This window comes from Mobula hypostoma, chromosome 2 (assembly GCF_963921235.1).
Source record: "Mobula hypostoma chromosome 2, sMobHyp1.1, whole genome shotgun sequence".
Taxonomy (NCBI): domain Eukaryota; kingdom Metazoa; phylum Chordata; class Chondrichthyes; order Myliobatiformes; family Myliobatidae; genus Mobula; species Mobula hypostoma.
The window spans coordinates 138,519,959-138,540,853 of NC_086098.1; the positions used below are offsets into that span (position 1 = coordinate 138,519,959).

The window sequence follows — 20,895 nt, forward strand, 5'->3', positions numbered from 1 at the left end:
CAGCATGATCTACCCAGATTAGGAATGGGCACAAGAAGCAAACTACCCTTCCTCTCTTCCCATGTTCCAAATTCATCGGTGACCAGAAAAGGTGTATTTCAACTTTACACCTTTGCCGTATGGGCCATTTTATTCGAGAGGTTTTATTCAGCTAGACATAGGTGAATGGTTTCTGTCAAGAATTTTGAATTGGTTCTCTTTCATCTGATTACAGGTGGAAAGTTTGTTTACCTTCTTCAGGACTAAGGACCAGGGGATTTCATTATCTATTGGCTGGTCCCAAGACCTTCTGCCTGATGGATTTAAGAAGCTTCTGTTTTCAAATACATTTTACTCTTGGTAGAATATGCTACATGGAAAATTAGCTTTTGTATTACAATTTTTAATAAAGAGGTGGAGCTCAGATGGTGTGACTGGATTTGTATTTTGATGTTGCTTGACTTTGATTTGTAGTATTCTTTATATTGAAAAACAAGTTTGTCTGAGACCTTCCCTAGCCTTTGAGAAGGATCAAAGGAAAATGCTTTCAAATCCTCCAGAAAATGCTCAAATATTGATCAAGTTGTGAAATTAGTAATGTACCTTCATGTCATTCATTATGCTTTAGAATAATCCACAATCTTTAACTGAAAATTTTAAAAGTAAAATGGTCATATGTATGCAAAGAAGCACAAAATGAACCCTGCTGTACTGGATGGAAGGAGGGAGAATCAGTATGTTGTTGAGCATGAATTTAATTGTCATAGGGAAAAAAACTGATTTCAGCTCTAAATAATTTTCAAAGGTATTATTTTCTGAATTGAATCCCCAATTTCAACTAATTCTAAAGGATATGTGTTATCTGAATAATAACATTTTCATTTTAGATACTTTTTCAATAAAACATAGTCCAGATTTGTCTCTAGTTCAACTGCAATGCAACACCTTGACAGATGACGATGAGGTGGGAAAGAAGGAGGGTGAATTCTGAAGTAATTCATCCAGGACCAAGAGTACTACATGAAATTAAATGTTTTGTTTATTGGACAAGCAGAATGTCAAACAAAGTCAGCCAAGTGTTGATGCAAACTCTTAATTCAGTAGCTCCAGGTGCCTAGTTAATTCTTGAAAGTTTTATGTATTTTAAATGTATATTTTTGTCCTGCAGTCAATTGCTCCAATCATTGACTTCTAGTGCACAATAACTATAAACAGTCTGGGAACTATACTGCCCTTTGTCCACCCACTTGGTGCAATTAAGTATGTGCAGTCAACCATGAGTGCTCAGGTGGTACTGGATCAGCAAGGAAGAACAACCGCCCTAAAGGTGGATGGAGGAAATTTTGTGGCATTGTACTGTCAATATGTCCCTATGTGATCCAATAAACTGTCATAGAAACAATTATAAACACCAGAGATTCTTCAGATTTTGGAAATCCAGAACGACACACACAAAATACTTGAGGACCTTAGCAGGTCAGGCAGCAACTATGGAAATGAATACTTTGACAGTTTGGACTGAGACCTTTTTTTCAGGACTGGAAAGGAAGGGGGAAGATGCCGGAGTAAAAAGGTAGGGGGAGGGGAAGGAGGATAGCTAGAAAGTGATAAGTGAAGCCAAGTGGGTGGGAAAGGTAAAGGGCTGAAGAAGGAGAAATTTGATAGGAGAGGAGAGTGGACCATGGGAGAAAGGGAAGTAGAAGGGGTTCAATGGGAGGTGATAGGCAGGTGAGATGAAGGGGCAAGAGGGGAATGGGAGAAGAGGGAGGGAAAAAATTACCAATAGGAGAAATTGATGTCTGTGCCATCAGGTTGTTGGAATATAAGGTGTTGCTCCCTCCACCCTGAGAGTGTCCTCATCATGGCGAAAGAGGAGGCCTTGGACCAACATGTTGGAACGGGAATGAGGCTGGCCACTGGGAAATTCCATTTTTTGGTGGATGGAACAGAGATGCTTGACAAAGTAGTCCCTGGTGAAGTGTTGTCTAACCTTGACGGATGTTTGGGCCCCTGAATGGAGGTAAGAAAGGAGGTAAATGGGCAGATGTAGCATATTGGTCGCTTACAGGTCATTGTACAAGGAGGGAACGGACAAGTGGACAAGGGAATCATGGAGGGAGTGATCTCTGCAGAAAGCAGAAAGTTGAGGGAGGTAACAATGTGTTTGGGAGGATCCCATTGAAGATGGTTGAAGTTGCGGAGAATAATGTATTGAATGCAGAGACTCATGGAATTGTAGGTCAGAACAAGGGGAACTCTATCCCTTCTAAGCTGGCGGGAAGATGGAGTGAGTGCAGATATCCGGGAAATGGAAGAGATGCGGGTGTGGGCAGCATCAATGGTGGAGGAAGGGAAATCCCATTCCTTGAAGAAAGATGTCCTGGAAAGGAGAGCCTCCTGTTAGGAATATATGCGGTAGAGATAAAGGAACTGAGAAAAGGAAATAACATCTTTACAGGAGACAGCATGGGAAGAGGTATGTCAAGAGAGCCATGGGAATTGGTAGGTTTAAAAAAGATGTCGGTGGACATTTTGTCTCCAGAGATGGAGACAGCAAGATCGAGAAGGGTGAGGGAGGTGTCAGAAATAAATCAAGTGAATTTAAGGGCAGGGTGAAAGTTGGAGGCAAAATTGATGAGCTTTGCATGGGTGTACGAAGCAGCACCAATACAGTCGTCAACGTAGTGCAGGAAAGCTTGGAGCATGGACTCTTGGCCAATGAAAAGGAACATAGACTGTTCTATGCAAACATGAGGAAATCTGCAGATGCTGGAATTTCAAGCAACACACATAAAAGTTGCTGGTGAACGCAGCAGGTCAGGCAGCATCACTAGGAAGCGGTGCAGTCGACATTTTGGGCCGAGACCCTTCGTCAGGATGCACGAAGGGTCTCGGCCCGAAACGTCGACTGTACCTCTTCCTAGTGATGCTGCCTGGCCTGCTGTGTTCACCAGCAACTTTTAGACTGTTCTATATAGCCAATGAAAAGGCTACGATAGAAACAATTAGCTACAGAGAAAGTACTTGAAATATAGTTGTTGATCTACCAGAGGACTGTCAGAAATTTGGTTGTGCTCAAGTTCTGGGTGCAGCCAGACGAATCTAGTGGCATTTGTCAATAGATATTTTCTTTACCGAACATGCTCTGTTTTATCACTGACCTCATTTTAGGAAGTATTGCAAATAGTTAATTTGAGTGGAAAAACTACTACCTGACTTGTGGAGTGTCAAGTTACCATCTAGAAAGGAACGACTTATCCTATAAGACCTTAGGATTGCTGTAAGTCTAGTCTGAAAACAAAAATAACTAGGCACACTTTTGACGAGTAAGCTTTTAAAGGAATACATTTTGTTTTTTTATCCTGGAATTGCTGTATGTTATTCACCGCAAAAAGTATGCCTTGTGGATTCTGCCTAACATTGCAATCCAGCAGAGCATTAATCTCGACATATGTGAAGAACGGCTGTGTTCTGCCAGTGGACGAAGAGGACTTCGCACATCCAGAGACAGGGAAACACCATGGTGAGATGTTAGTTCAAACTTTAATAATTCATTGTTCACTTAAAGATGTTGCTCCCTTTCTCACCCGAAAAATATTGATAATGAATTATCGAGATGTAATAAAACTAATTTTTGGTTAAACTATGTTCTGCTTCATTTAACTCATTTCCATACTAATTAGCCTTAAAAGATACCAAAGTCAACCTTCTAGAAACTAAGATGTAACCGATTAATAGAAAAATTCAGTTTTTGAATGAATAATAAAAAGTCATAAACTAGTAAACATTTTAAATTGTTTAAAAAAATAATGTGTCTGCAGTTTCTAATTGTGGCACTTCATATGTCTTAGAACTGCTCCCTAGCAATTACATGAATTGATGGCTGTGATCTTGCTGCATCCCCATTAGTGACACTGCCTGTAGAGGAAGGACTGCCATCCAGATCAGTTTGGTAAGATACTCGTAGGATTGATGGAAGCTAGAATGCAGCTGAGTAGTACTAACACAATTACTTATTCAGTATCTATACCATTTATCGAGGATTTCTGATGGCTTCTGCTTGAATTACCACACCGAGGTCACTCAATGCAGTCATACCTGCAGCATGGAACCAGGGGGTCCCCATCTTAGATCAAGGGTTCCCAACTGGGGGTCCATGGGCCTCTTGCTTGATGGTATTGGTCCATGGCATAAAAAAGTTTGGGAACCCTTTCTTAGATGCTAAAATGGTCCTGTGCTGATTTTGGAAGGATTCTACCTAATTGACTTGATAATGGTTGACAGTGGATGTGGATAATATCTAATTTCTGAAGGACTCCACCAGGAGAGCAAAATTCAAGCATTCCTGCACACTTTACTGTCTCTGTACAGAAATTTTGTTGGATTAGTTCCCTGATGTCGACAACAGCCACAATTAAAGCAATTTGCATCGTAGCTCTGATGTCATAGAAGCATGTGTCGGTGTGGTCTGCAATCCCTCACTAAGGCTGTCAAAACCCTCAGTGAGCTTAGATTGCAAACTGTGATTGCAAACATGATTACATATATTAGTTCCATGGTGAACCGTTCCAGTAAAGCAAAGGCCAGTGCACTATGCATGTCAGTGTGCAGTTCCTGCATGGTTTGCTCCACTGCATGTTTGTAGGTCTGTTTTGCCTACCTCTAACATCTTAAGCTGCCAAGCAGTTTTATCAAGTAGATAATCACACCTGACTATACTGTGACTTCTGCTGTATGGAAGCTCAATGTTGTCAATTGTGAACCAGTAGAATGCTTTTCATATTTTTCCTCCTGGTGCAGTTAAGTAACTGTAGTGAGGTGTGGGTGCTTATGTTGTGCAGATGTTGATAATGTTGCTGCCCTGATTTCCAACCTCCCTCTGCTGAGGTCTGGCGGGTGCTGAAGGGTAAGGAATTGTGGTATTGGTTTCTGTTAGGAATAAAGCGGTGGAACTGAACGCAGGCAAGTTGTGATCTGAGTCTTCTGTATTTGTTCACATGTTGCCAATTCATCATCTTGTCTTTATATTTTTATGATTCTGTTTCATCATAGAGTTGAAATGTGATGCTGTTTATCATAATGATATCTGAACCAATGAGCTAGTTGTTGGTACAAGTCCTAAGATTTCAGGGAGAACATTTCTGATGCTTACTGCTCTTGAGCTCCCTTCAGGTGCTGGGACCTGCCTGAATTGTTCATGCGGCCTAGCAGTTTCCTCCTTTCTGTAGTCATTTTGGAAACATCACCGTGCTTTGTTTATTTCTAGGGATAGTATTCAACCACTCACTATTTCTTCCCATGCTTGCCTGCATGTTTCAGTGCATAGATGTGGCAACTACAGATATTTTCTAGCTATGGCCTCATTTGTAGACATCTCTCCTTCTGCCTCAGTGAAATGTGGCCTTTCCATTGCTTCTCTACCGTTTTCTGCAGTGTTCTAATGATGGCATTAGCAGACTGTAAGTCACAGGTAATCTAATTCATTTCTTGTTTCTTAAAATCAATTATTGCAATATCTTTCTAAGTGAATGATTTAATTATACATTGGCAGAAAATGCAATAAGTCATGTATGTAATAACCTTAGAATGATGCCAATCTACTACAATACATACCAGTAAATAGGCACAAGTCTCCAATCATCAGAACACAGTGCGGTACAAAATGGCAGAGGTTTTTGTCACTGTTGCTCAAAACAGGGAACATTTTTTTTGGTTCCAGAAAAAATACCTCTTTAAAATCTGAAATAATATGTCAGATTATTTAAAAGGAGAACCATCAAAACAATGGAAAATCCTGAAGTGACAAACAATTAAATATGTTAGTGCTTACAATATTCTTCAAATAGATCAGATACAAGAAGGAATAAAAGTTGTGAGCGCATGAAAACTAAAACTTTTATCTGACGGGCAGCAAGAGGCCAAATTATTTGTTTCAAACACGAGACCTTTTGCTTGAAATACAGTGTATCAATCGAATGATTGAACCTGTTACAAGCAGCAAATTACCAACACGACATTATCTTAGAGAATATTCTATCCCAGTTTTGCAATCATCAGTTGCTATCTTGCATCCTCGAAGATTTTTGAAACCATTTAGAGAATGCTTGGTGTAGAAGAGCAAAGCAAATGTGAACGTTGAATGCTGAAGCTGCATTTAGTGTATCTCATTTCCAAAGATATACCCATCATGTACATCATTGTATATCTCTCTGCTATTATTAGTTCTTAATTTTTTACCCCATTTTTCTCTTTTTAATATCTTATTTATATCCTGCACCTTGACACTTGCCTGCAGTTCTTAATGATATTTGCTGTCACATCTGGATATACAGTTCTTCATAAAACTTTAGTGTTTAGAAGGCAGGATTCAGAAACCACAGCTCAATCAATGATTTTATAGGTGTAAACAGTTTATATCACTATAATATTTTACAGAAAATAGTGATTGAATTTAACACATTGTAATGTTTAGAATACATCAAAACTTTCTACAACTTTGTGTATTATATGGGCCATGTTAAAATGCAATCCAATGGGTTAAATAATGCAGCTAAGAATAACCATGTTATAACTTTTATATCCTACATGAGTTGCATTTAACTGAGTAATAAGCTGAAACTGTGCAGTGTCAGTCTGTACACACACAGAAGCAAGGAGGTCCTAGTGAACTATGTTGCAAATTGTAGTATTTTACCCTTTAAGAAAAATACAACTTCATTCTTATTAACAGTTTACTCATGTTGGGTGTCAGTGTTGGGCAAGTTACTGTTCCACCGCCTTGTGTAATGGATCCATGACTGAATAGCTCTTGCGGATCGAGTGTGGTTTAGCGGAGGATTAAGTGTTGATTTGTAGTATGTTTGACTCCTTAAATAACTCTAGAATGTGATATCTATACCCAGGCAGATCATTGACTTCGGAAACCTCTTGACGATGTACTTGCCCATGAGAATGCATTTTGGAGACGTAGTAAATGAGAATCCTAGCAACCTGCAGTTTATTATCAGTGCTTAAATTTTATTTGATAGGGAAGTCAATAGAACAAAAGTACTGCAAAGTATGAATAAGGGATCCATTCACAGTATAATGGAAGGCATGCAGACTGCATATTTTCTAAATTGTTTGTGTTTCAACCATTAAAAAAAATTCAGAAGAGGGAAGCTGTATTATTTGTTTATTTTATCACGTATCACAAGATAGAAAATTGCACAAGTATACGTGGTCGCTGGTATGAAGCAAATCACTACCACTAGGGTAAAAAAGTACAGGTCACGTGGAGCCCTTTTAGACTGCCAATGCAAATATGTACAGAGACCGATGCGTCATGTGCAAGTCAAGCCAAATTAGTTAAGAGTTCAAAATAAAGAATAAAATGTTCTTTAAAAAATGTAATCGTTGGTTAATGTCGGGGGACACAAGTTACCATACAGCAGCCTCTGCAGAATAACAAACATAATTGAATAAAAACAGCTTTAAGTGTAACAAGAAGCTGCTGTTGGAAGAGAACTTTCGTACCCCTACAGTACTGTGCTAAAAGAATGAAAAGTAAAGTAACACTTTTTCCAATGACTGTGTCATGCAGCTTTCAGATCAGGTTGATAAGTTCAAATGTGACGGGACCCTCAAGTACCGATGATAAAATGTAGGGTAAGTAAATCTGATGGGGGAAGCAACAGAAATGATGTGTTTGATGTGACATTATTTTACACTTCAGTAGGTTTTGAATTAAGTGTTCTATCAGTTTTGAATCAGGGTGAGAATGAGCAAGGTTACTGGCGGGGGTGGGTGGTGATGGGATTGTATTGAGGGGTGGTGGGTGATGGGAAGGGAGGGGTGTTGCTGGTGAATGGATAGATATTTAAGCACAGAAATTTATGGTCTATATGTTGATGGTAACATTTAATATATTTTCAATTTTATGCTTTAAAATGTGAATGTTGAAGAAAACAACAGGTTTATTGCTCTTGTATGAGCGTTGTGTATTTTTCAGCAGTGGATTGTGGGAGGAGTCCAAGTTGCTCCATTCCTTATTTATCTTCTTACACTGTCCTCATGCCAAGTCTCTCATTACCTTTCGTCCTTTTAAATTCTCACTCTTTCTGGAAAGGCAGGGCAGCAAGTACCATTAATATCCATGGCTCCGCAGACCCTGGAAAAGCTCTTTGACAAACTTGGCCACTTTGGAAGGTGAGTATAGTACAGTTTTTTCACTTAGCTTTATTAGTTTTGATTTCATTGAAATTATTAAACCAATTATTGCACTGTTTCTATGTCTGGTAACTACTTAAGTTGCAAGTGCTATAGCATTTAAAGAATAAAGCAATCTGATCTTAATTGCATTTCAGAAAAAACTCAATTTTATCAGGAATCTTTTGATAATTGTATTTGAATTGTAAATGTTAAGATAACAAAATTTGTTTGGAACATATATTAAAATCAATTGGCTAAACTTCTTTGAGTTTATAATCTCATTGGACAGTTGGTAATTTAAAAATGCAGAAGGCCTTGATGCACTGCTGAAGTATTGTAAGTCAAATGTCTTTGTGTTTTACAGATTCCAAGCGTCTGTCTATTTCCTAGTCAATTTCCAAACTATAGCATGTGGGATCCACTATTTGGCCTCAGTGTTCCTTGCTGTAACACCACAGTTTTTGTGCAAGTTTCCTGGAAATATGACCACAATCCTCGTTTCAAATACTACAGCTGATCCACGAGATCTGTGGAACTTGTGGATTCCAGAATCACACAGTGTTATTGCAAAAATGGAAAATGGAGAGATCTGGGAGGCACAGCAATGTAGTCGCTTCAAAATAAATGGGGGCATCGAGCTGGAGAATTACTTTAAGGGCAACAAGTCACGATACTCGTGCTCTGATGGTTTCATTTATGATCAGAGTCACATTGAAAACAGCATTGTGACTGATTGGAACCTGGTCTGTGACAGAGCATGGTTAGCAAAACTTACCCAGCCCATCTTTATGCTTGGAGTCCTTCTTGGTGCTGTTGCATTTGGTGACATTGCAGACAGGTAAGCCTTTCTGTTCTGGTTAACTTTTGTGATTTTTTTTTAAAGTTTTCAATCGCAATGTATGTTCTGTGTTTCCCTTGGGATTAGAATCAGGTTTATTATCACTGGTATATGTCGTGAAATTTGTTGTTTTGTGGCAGCAGTACAGCCAAAACTTTAAAAATTACTGTAAGTAACAATAAAAATATATAAATAGTGAGATAGTGTTCAAGAGTTCATGGACCATTCGGAAATCTTATGGTGAAAGGGAAGAAACTGTTCCTAAGAAGTTGAGTGTGCATCTTCAGGCTCCTGTACCTTCTCTGTAATGGTAGTAATGAGAAGGGGGCATGTCACAGTCGGTGAGAGTCCTTATTGATGGATGCCACCTTCTTGAAGCACTGCTTCTTAAAAATGTCCTCAGTAGTGGGGAGGGTTGCAACCATGATAAGCTGTAATCCTTTGCAGCCTCTTGTGATCCTGCACATTGGAGCCTCCAAAACAGGCAATGATGCAGCCAGTCAGAATGCTCTCCTTAGTACATCTGTAGAAATGTGTTGGAGTATTTGGTGATGTACCAAATCTCCTCAAACTCCTCATGAAGTATAGCCGCTGGCATGCCTTTTTCATGCTTGCATCAATATGTTGGGCCCAGGATAGATCCTCTGGGACGTTGATGAAACTTGAAGCTGCTCCCCATTTCCACTGTTGACCCCTCAATGAGAGCTGTTGTGTGTTCTCCCTTCTTACTAAGCCCAAAGATGATTCCTTTCTCTTGCTGATATTGCATGCAAGATTTTTGTTGTGACACCACTCAACCAGCTGATCCTTTTCACTGCTGTACACCTCCTGATTGTCATCTAAATTCTGCCAACAACATCAATGTGTATTTAATATTTCAGTAATATTTGAGTAATATCGTAAATATATATTATTTCATTAAGCATTCTTGTTCATTTAAACAACGCATTATGGGTTATATGCAAAAGTATGTGAGTAGCATACATCATCATGCCACTACATTATACATACACACCTCGCTTAAAGTAAAAATGAAACTAACATACACGAATTATCCCGGCTCCATGTTTTCTTTCAATTACATTTTATGCTTTGGAGTTACCAAACACAACAATTGCAGCAAGTTTTAAATGAACCCGAGACAGTTACCTGCCTGTTGAAGCGCAGGGAGACATTCAAGTTTTTAAAAAGTGCTGCAAGAAACGATTGAAGAAAAAAAAGTACAGCAAGTGTTTCTTTGGAAGGGGTTAAGAGAAACAGTTTTAAAAAATGCAGAAAGCGGGCAAGTTCATGGGTTCATAAACAGTGAGTACTTGGTAATTTTAATCAAATTTAATTAAATAAAAGAAAAATGGCTGGCTACATTGAAAATATTGATGCTTTCAGTTGTACAAGAGATAACTTGAGTATACTCAGGGAACAGCCAAATGAGACTGAGTATCAGTTTTGCTGAGTGTATTGGGTGGAAGAGCATACAGTTTCCTTAGAAGTTTGAGTGTTTCAATCAAATCAGCTGAAATAAGCTTTGCTGATATCGTGAAAATTATGCAAGAACATTTAGAACTGAAACTGTTGTTGATTGCAGAACGCTTTAGGTTTCATCAGCAGAATCAAAAGGAAGGGGAGTCCATTTCAGCGTATGTAGGTAAATTGAAGAAGTTGTCTTAGCATTATCAGTTCAATTAGGGGCTTAATTATGCATGGAGAGATTGCTTAGTTTGTGGAATCTTACTAGAAAACATCCAAAACTGGTTCTCATCTGATGCCCAACTTACATTTAAGAGAGCAGTTGAAATAGCTGTAGTAATGGAAACTGCAGCCAGTGATACAATTAAGTTGCAGTCAGGAATGAATATGAGCGTGAATATAATTGCAACATGTAAACAGAACCTGCCTGGCTAAACAAATTGTGTTACTGTTGTGGCAAAGAGTTAAATACACCAGACCAATACAGGTTTAAATGTGAAACTTGCAGAAAATGCAACAAAGTAGGACACATACAAATAACACGTGGAGCAGACAAAAATAAATGGGTTGCACAAAGAGGATAAAAAGTCAAGTTGCAGTTTTAAGAAGAGTACTAATCTGCATGCTGTTGATGAAAAATCTGATAATGCTGAGGTGACATAGGACTGGTAGCCTTGAGATTTACAATGTGATAACTAACGAGACAAGCAATATGGCTCACACCAGAATTGAATGGCAAATTAATTAAAATGGAATTGGACACTGGCTCACCTATTTCAGTCTTTCCACAAAATAAGTCTGAGGGGTACTTCAAAGATATTGAACTGAAGCCTGCAAATATCGAACGAAGAAATTATATTGGATAAAAGATATGCCCTGTGGGAATGACTTTCAGAATAGCAAATATACGGCAACCAACAAGCCATGTTGGGCTTGTGTCGGGTCAAAAACAGGAGGGGTAGCATTATGGGTCGTGACTGGCTGAGACAACTACTTCAATACCACACTGACTAACAAAATGACTTAGCAACACACAAGATTCTGGAGGAACTCAACAGGTCAGATAGTATCTATGAAAAAGAGTACAGTCAGAGTTTCAGACTGAGACCCTTCTTCAGGACTGAGAAAGGTTGTGATCTGAAACGTCGACTGTTTACTGCTTTCCATTGATGCTGCCTGACCTGCTGACTTCCTCCAGCATTTTGTGTGTGTTGCTTTGGATTTCCATTGTCTGCAGACTTTCACTTGTTTGTAATAAAATGACTTAATTTGAGGAAATATGATAGATTAAAATCTTAGGAAGGAAATAATTTATTATTAAAAATTTCATCCAGAGTTTTCAAAGTTCAAAGTAAATGTATTATCAAAGTAAATATATGTCACCATATACAACTCTGATGTAACCTAGGTTAATTAAACCCAAGGATGTAATGTTAGAAATCTCCACCTGTGGAGGAATGAAAATGAGGTTTACCGAATTCAAAAAAAAGAGAACTTGGATAAAACAAGCTATGCAAGGACAAGGCGTGGTTGACGCAGTGCGGGAAAGCAAGAGAGATGCAACAAACTTAGGAATTAAAGATATAAAACTGTTACAGTCTCAATTCTGCTCACCAGACCTGGAATATCCAGCAGTAAAGTGCCGTCCTATTTACCACGTGAGTTCTCTGGGGTCATTCTGGTAGCAGTTTACATTCCACCTCGGGCCAATGTCAAGCAGGCTTTAGATGATCTGAGTAATGGGATCAACATGCATGAAACAGCACATCCTAACGCCTTCACCATCGTTTTGGGAGATTTTAACCAGGCCAGTCTGAAAAAAAAAATCACTAAACAACTATCATCAACAGGTCACTTGCAATGCCAGAAGAAACAACACACTGGACCATTGCTACACCACCATCAAGAATGCCTCCTGTGCTATTCCACACCCTCACTTCGGGAAGTCTGATCACCTAGCTGTACTTCTACTTCCTGAGTGTAGGCAGAGACTGAAGATTGCAGCACCAACAGTGAGGACCAAGGAGGTATGGACAAGGGAAGCACAGGAGCACCTACAGGGACTGCTTTGAATCAGTGGGCTGGACTGTATTCAGGGATTCATCTTTGAATCTGGATGAGTATGCTGCAGTTGTTACCAACTTCATTAAAACCTGTGTGGATGAGTGTATGCCTACAAAGACCTACTGTACATTCCCAAACCAAAAGCCGTGGATGAGCCAGGAGGTACGTCGTTTACTGAAGGCTAGATCTCTGGCAACCAGAAAACCAGGTATGATTTGTGGAGGGATATTTCAAGGGTGAAGTACAATTTCAATCAAATTTGGAGGCAATATCAGCTTCACGGCAACTCATGTAGGATACGAAGCAGAAGTATGAATGGCAGCGATGCTTCACTATCAGATGAACTCAACGCCTTCTATGCATGCTTTGAAAGGGAGAACACAACTACAGCCATGACGATCCCTGCTGCACCTGATGACCCTGTGATCCCCGTCTCAGAGGCCAATGTTAGACTGTCTTTAAAGAGAGTGAACCCTCGCAAGGCAGATGGTTCCGATGGAGTACCTGGTAAGGCTCTGAAAACCTGTGCCAATCAACTAGCGGGAGTATTCAAGGAGATTTTCAACCTCCCACTGCTATGGGCGGAAGTTCCCACTTGCTTCAAAAAGGCAACAATTATACCAGTGCCTAAGAAGAATAATGTGGGCTGCCTTAATGACCATCATCCGGTAGCACTCACATGGAGAGTGATGAAATGCTTTGAGAGGTTGGTTTTGACTAAACTGAACTCCTGCCTCAGTAAGGTTCTGGACCCATTGCAATTTGCCTATTGCCACAATAGGTCAACAGCAAACGCAATCTCAATGGCTCTCCATGTGGCTTTAGACCACCTAGACAACACAAACACCTATGTCGGATGCTGTTCATTGACTATAGCTCAGCATTTAATACCGTCATTTCCACAATCCTGATTGAGAAGCTGCAGAACCTGGGCCTCTGTGCCTCCCTCTGCAATTGGATTTTCAACTTCCTAACCGGAAGACTACAGTCTGTGGATTGGTGATAACATATCCTCCTCGCTGACGATCACTGGCGTACCTCAGGGGTGTATCCTTAGCCCACTGCTCTACTCTCTGTATACACATGACTGTGTGGCTAGGTATAGCTGAAATACCATCTTTAAATTTGCTGACAATACAACCGTTGTTGGTAGAATCTCAGGTGGTGACGAGAGGGCGTACAGGAGTGAGATATGCCGCAACAACCTGGCACTCAGTGACAGTAAGACGAAAGAGCAGATTGTGGACTTCAGAAAGGGTAAGACAAAGGAACACATACCAATCCTCATAGAGGGATCAGAAGTGGAGAGAGTGAGCAGCTTCAAGTTCCTGGGTGTCAAGATCGCTGAGAATCTAACCTGGTCCCAACATATCGATGTAGTTATAACGAAGGCAAGACAGTGGCTATTCTTCATTAGGAGTCAACAAATACGCTCAAAAACTTCTATAATGTGGAGAGCATTCTGACAGGCTGCATCACTGTCTGGTATGGAGGGGATACTGCACAGGACCGAAAGAAGCTGCAGAAGGTTGTAAATGTAGTCAGCTCCATCTTGGGCACTAGCCTACAAAGTACCCAGGACATCTTTAGGGAGCGGTGTCTCAGAAAGACAGCGTCCATTTATTAAGGACCTCCAGCATCCAGGGCATACCCTTTTCTCACTGTTACCATCGGGCAGGAGGTACGGAAGCCTGAAGGCATACACTCAGCGATTCAGGAACAGCTTCTTCCCCTCTGCCATCAATTCCTAAATGGACATTGAATCTTTGGACACTATATCACTTTTTTTTTAATATAGAGTATTTGTTTTTGCACGTTTTTAATAATATATTCAATATACGTAATTGATTTACTTGTTTATTTATTATTGTTTTTTTCTCTGCTAGATTAAGTATTGCATTGAACTGCTGCTGCTAAGTTAACAAATTTCACGTCACACGCCGGTGATAATAAACTTGATTCTGATTCTAAAAGTGGAACTAGTAGTGAGTACCTCTACCCTACTTACTTGAAAACCTCAGGGTGAAACCCCTGGAGGAGAGATGTTAGTGATAAAAGATCTATTTAACCTATGGCTGGGTGTGAGGACACCCAGCAGGACTAAAACAACAAGACCTGACAAAGGGCGGATGAGCTCCTTGTGAGCCAACGGCCATCTTCCGTGGAAGAGATTAAAGCCTCACCACGTATCTACGAATCATATGCTATGCACTTAGTTAGAAGAGACATGATAAACTTGGGCGCTGCACTGTGTGCCTGGACCTGCTCAAGGCCTCCGCCTAAGGAAGGGCCGAGCTCGAAGAAGCAGCTGCGGCTGGAGGCTGATACAGCCTCAGGCTCCAGTTCGGTGGGGTGGTGGCGGGCGGTGCCAGGGCGGCCAGCGAGAACAAACTGGAGGGGAGGCTGTACTCGGTGCTGTTGGAAGATCAAAGAAGATGAAGGTGCATAGCCGCCAACCCCAGATTCAGGACGGCACCCACTGACTGACTGACTGTAACAAGTAGCAGCTACAACGAGACAATATCGGCAGAGGTGAGTGTCCAAGATCTCTACCGTGCAACAGGGAATTAGTTCTGTTAAATCATACAAAAGGATTTGGTCAGTTTTTTTTGTATAAGTGTTGCGAATGGACTTTCTGTGGATGATCAACTATTTCATCCAATGAAACATGAATCAAGATGGCGAGCCGCCCAAAATGAAGAATCAGCACAGGAATGATATCTTTCATGACATAGAGGATTTAATATGGTTGGATGTATAAGATTTTCATTTGAAGGAGCTGAATTTGATTTTCTGCAATTATCTTTGCAAAGATTTTGATAAGGTACTGAATGAAAATTACTTTGTTTAAAAGTTGAGATGTTGGAAAATTGTCGTGAAATGAGTTAAACTGTATAGCTATATAATTTTTGAATTTGAATTTCAGTTTGTAGACATACTGACTGAAACTGAAGTTAACCATAATATTTAAGAATAGGAATTAAATAAGTTTTCTAACTAACTAGGGATTAAAAAAAGGAAAGGTTAGTCTGTAAATTTTTAAATAGGGAATAACACTAGATCTAATTAGTTAGATAAATTGGAGCAACAAAGGTTATTCTATTGAATATCACTGATTCTAACTAAACAAGAATTTGGTTTCTGTTGATATCTGAGATTTGGAACCTAACAGAAAGTTGGAATTTTGAATTGCTCTTACACATGGAAATACTTTGTATATCTTGTTTTCTTTTAATAAACAAAACTTGCCTCCACAAGTGTGTGTTTAATATTCACTGCCTCCTTACAATATCCAGATTTGAGACGGGCAAGACTGAAAAATCTGCCATCTGTTCTGTAGACAATTTCGATTCCTGGGGGTACGTCGTCCTTGATAATGTGGATGATTGTCGCAATGAAGATGGTGAACAAAGTTGGGGCAATCACGCATCCCTGTTTTACTCCTGATCTAACTTGAAAAGACTCACAGTTACTGTTGCTGACCATGACTGTGGCAAGCATGCCATCGTGGAGAAGTCTCAGGATTCAAATGTACTTTTCAGGGCATCCCATGGGTGGATAGGAGTTCTCTTGATACCAAGTCAAAGGCTTTGGTGAGGTCAATGAATGCCATGTACAAAGGTTGAAGTTGTTCACGAAATTTTTCTTGTAGTTCTCGCATTGTGAAGATCATATTGATTGCTCCACGTGATGGTCTAAAACTGGCTTGTGTCTCCGGAAGGATCTTCTCAGCTAAAGGCTTGAGCCGGTTGTTCATGATGCAGGTGAGGATCTTTCCTGCTGTTGCTAGCAGGGAAATTCCAGGAAAACGAAGACATCCACGAGTTCCAATACGCAGATGACAACAGTGTTGCAGCTCTTTCAGAAAACCACCTACAACAGATTCTGACTGCCTTCAACCGTGCATACACGAAACTTGGACTTACCATCAATTCCAAGAAGACTCAGATCATCTATCAACCGTCACCAGTTGAGACAAATCGGATAGAACCATTATTTCAACTTGGCGAAACAACCCTGGAAAACGTGGACCATTTTCCGTATCTTGGAAGTCACCTCTCCTCCAATGTCGACCTTAATGACGAGATCCAACATCGTCTTAAATGCGCTGGAACAGCTTTTGGACATCTCCGAACAAGAATCTTTCATGATCGTGACATCCAAACAGACACCAAAATGTTAGTGTACAAAGCAGTGGTAATTCCAATGCTCCTGTATGCATCAGAAACCTGGACAACATACCGGTGACATCTGAAAGCACTTGAAAAGTTCCATCAACGCTGTCTTCGAAACATCTTAAATATCAGCTGGGAAGATGGAAGAACCAATATCAGTGTGCTAAATGAAGCAAAAACAACAAGCATTGAAGCCTTTGTCATCAAGAACCAACTAAAATGGAGCGGTCATGTTGTTCGGATGAAAGACGAATGTCTGCCGAAACAAATCTACTCCCAACTTAAAGAAGGCAAACATAAAAGAGGCGGACAACAGAAGAGATTCAAAGACGTCTTAAAAGCCAACATGAAGAAATGTAACAACGACATCAACAATTGGGAAACCAATGCCAAGGACAGGAAACTATGGCAAGCCATCATCCGAGAAGGAACAGCAACTTTCGAAGCCAATAGATGTGCAGAATTAGAAGAAAAGAGAAGAAATCGAAAAGAGGCAGCAACAACCAAAGCCCGATCTGCCATCTGGAACTACCTGTCCTGAATGCGGAAGAACTTTCAAAGCCAAGATTGGACTCATAAGCCACTTGAGAGCCCACAAGTAGATCAACAGAATGAAGACCATCATCCTCAACCTCGAGGGATAGCCACGACGACAATATCCAGAGCTTCTGATGGCCTACTGGCACCTAGAGTAATACTACGTAATTTGATTTTTCTCTTTAAGAGTGCTGTGACCAGTCACACGAGATAAGACAAACACTACACAGGTGTTACACTGAGATTCATTTTCCCAGAGGTAGCTTTGGTATCATCTTTTGCAGTTCAATAGATTCATAGATGGTCTTGCAGATTGGAGGGTTGGAAATGTTATCAACTCTTTAGGAAAAGAGCAGAAAGAAAATAGCTAATTACTTGACCTATGAGTGCTCGGGAAAATGCTGAAATCTATCATAAAGAATGTGCTTAGGAAATGATAATGTGATTGAGCAGTCTAGATGTAGATTAATTGAAGAGAAATTGTGTTTGACAAATCTGTTGAAGTTTTTGGAAGATACATCCAGTAGGGCAGACAAGGGTCACCATTGGATATAGGATTTCAGGAGAGTTTCAAATAGACTCCACACAAGAGGCTGCTGAACAAAACTAGGTGAATGGAATGCAAGTTAATGTAGTAGTGTGGATTGAGAATTGTTTAATAGATGGAATACAGAGAACAGGAATAAGCAGGTTCTCCTCAACTTGGCAGCTGTATCTGGTGTGTTACCACCGGGATTGTTGCTGTTGTTTCAAATAATATATCACCAGTTTAACTGTGCAGATTAAACTAACATTTCCAATTGGCTGATGACATGAAGCAATGAACACGTGAATAGTGATGGCGACGTGTAGTGGCTTCGGGGAGATACAGGTACGCTGACTGAATATGGTAGATATGGCACCTTGTGCAAAATTGTGAGGTCATCCACTTAAAACCTGAGTGTTTTTTAAATGGTGAGAAACTGAGAGGTGTTGAAATTCAAATAGACCTGGTGCTATTGTACCCAAGACACTGAAAGCTTAACATGCAGGTATAGCAGGTGTTTAGTAAGGGAGATGGTATATTGTCCTTTACTGATAGGGTATTTTATAGGCATCCGTTAGTCTCGTGAGACCATGGATTTTCGCCTTGGAAGGTTTCCAGGGCGCAGGCCTGGGATGGAAGGCTGGCAGTTGCCCATGCTACAAGTCTCCCCTCTCCACGCCACCGATGTTGTCCAAGGGAAGGGCATTAGGACCCATACAGCTTGACACCAGTGTCGTCGCAGAGCTATGTGTGGTTAAGTGCCTTGCTCAAGGACACAACACGGCTGCCTCAGCCAAGGCTCGAACTAGTGACCTTCAGATCACTAGATCAACGCCTTAACCACTTGGCCACACGCCATAGGGTATTAAACTACTGTTAAATGACAGGTGGGATGTTGGATATTGTATCATAGAGTTACACATTGGAAACAAGCCCTTTCTCCTACTGAGTCCATTCTAATAAATAAGCAGCCAGAGCATGAGTATGACTTCTGTTCTTCCTGCTTTCTCATCATTTCCCCCCTCGCATACACAGTAGGGGCAATTTACAGTAGCTACTTTACCTACCATCTCACATGTCTTTGGGATGTGGGATGAAATGGATGGTAGTGGTTGAAAAACAGACAGGACTAGCAATTCTGTATCCTGGGATACAGAATTTTCAGGTGAGACAGAGGGGAATGTAAGAGAGAAAGTGGTATTGCGACTTTAGTAAATCAATGCATTGTTTCTGCATTGAGGGAGGATGTCCTAGGTGGCTTCTCAGATGAAGTCACACTGATACAGCTAAGGAACAAATAATAAGTTGACGTTCTGCTGAGGTGTATTACAGACTTCACAGCAGTCAACAGGAAACAGTGGAATAGATATGTAGGTGAATAGAATACATTAAAATGTCAGCACATCGTGGCTAAAAGGCCTGTACTGTGTTGGAATGTTCCGTGCTTTATGTTCCATGTAAAACACCTAAGGTCTGTTTATCTACTTATGGGCACCATAACATTATCGTTCTTCGCTCATTCACTGTTCTTGAAAAGGTGGTGCTTCAGTCCTACATAGTGAAGGTGGCAGTGCTTTGGGAGTTGCCCTGTTGAGTTATAGTATTTTGATGCAGCTCACGGGATTGTTAGGTCCTTGGATATGTGGATCACGTATACACAAGAGTGTACAAGGATAGCGTGATGACTTCTCCAGACGGTATTGCGACTGAGATAGGATTTTGGTAGTTCCATTGTTACCAACACTATTGCCAGTTTTTATTATGGAATAATTAATTAATTGAATTTAAGTTCTCTAGCTGTCATGACAGGATTCAAACTCATTACCCAGAATGTATAGTCCAACTGTCTGAGTTATTAATTCAAAAAAGCAAATGGATTAGTGAGATTGCCTTGGAAGACACCAATGACTTACGAGGCTGAATAGCCTCTTTCTTTGTCATAAGGAAATATGAAGTAACCACCATGAAAATGACCACAGCTTCAGAGGTCAATTATTTGTCTTAATTCTCTGTAATTTTCATAGCTCTACAACTGGTAGTCAAAACCGCCCAATGCATTACCAGCACCAGTCTACTCACCATCAAGGACATGTATTGTGAAAGGTGACGGAAAAGGGCCAGTAACATTGGGAAGGATCCCACCCACCTTGCGCATGGACTGTTTGTCCCACTTCCAGCAGGGAGGAGGCTATGTTGCATTCATGCCAAGAAACTCAGATTCAAAAACAGTTACTTTCCCCAAACTGTAAGGTCGATCAACCTCTTGAATGACTAAACCCCCTACCACCACTACTTTATCATTTCCTATCAGCCGACTTATGTACAGTGCCTAAATTCGCTTTATGGACATACAATCAATCTATGTATGCAAGCTATCTTATGTATTTATCTTTATTGTGTTTTTTTATTATTGTGTCCTTTATCTTATTGTGTTTTTTTTTTGTTCTGCGTCGGATCCAGATTAACAATTATTCTGTTTTCCTTTACACTTGTATACAGGAAATGACATTAATCAATCTTGAATCTTTTTGAATCTTTTATTTCACTGAGGTACTGGCTTCTCTGCCAGCACATTGTTTTACTTTCAGATTAGGTGGTATTTTTGGGACTTAATATTTGAATCTGCAAATTAATTTCAGATTCCATATGTACATCCAGTGGCTATGAAAACTTCCCCCTTGGAAGTTTTCATGTTTTATTGTTTTACAACATTGAATCACAGTGGATTTAATTTGGATTTTTTTGACACTGATCAACAGATAAAGACTCTTTTGTGTCAAAGTGAAAACAGATCTCTACAAAGTGATCTAAATTAATTACAAATACAAACACGAAATAACTGATTGCATTAAGTATTCACCCCCTTTAATATGACACACCAAATCACCACTGGTGCAGCCAATTGGTTTCAGAAATCACATAATTAGTTAAATGGAGATCTATTTTTGGAGACCTGTGTGCAGTCAATGTGTTTCAGTTGACTAGTGAAAATACACTTGTATCGGGAAGGTCCAATTGCTGGTCAGTCAGTATCCTGGTGAAAACTACACCATGAAGACAAAAGAACACTCCAAGCAACTCCACAAAAAGGTTATTGAAAAGCACAATTCAGGAGATGG

At 40.1% G+C, this 20,895-nt stretch overlaps 1 protein-coding gene across 4 annotated transcripts in view; it reads left to right on the forward strand.

Annotated features, from left to right (window-relative positions):
• The window catches only part of slc22a16 (solute carrier family 22 member 16), a 115,429-nt gene that overhangs the window by 50,576 nt on the left and 43,958 nt on the right, over window positions 1-20,895 (forward strand). Inside the window, exons 1-3 of one of the 4 annotated variants that reach the window (XM_063040758.1) lie at window positions 3,957-7,626; window positions 8,087-8,166; window positions 8,534-9,007. In XM_063040758.1, coding sequence (XP_062896828.1) covers window positions 7,612-7,626; window positions 8,087-8,166; window positions 8,534-9,007 — 569 coding nt within the window. In that variant the 5' untranslated portion in view covers window positions 3,957-7,611. Of the gene's footprint in view, window positions 1-3,956; window positions 7,627-8,086; window positions 8,167-8,533; window positions 9,008-20,895 lie in introns of those variants that run through there. The other 3 variants (XM_063040759.1, XM_063040757.1, XM_063040760.1) reach the window with 3 other exon arrangements.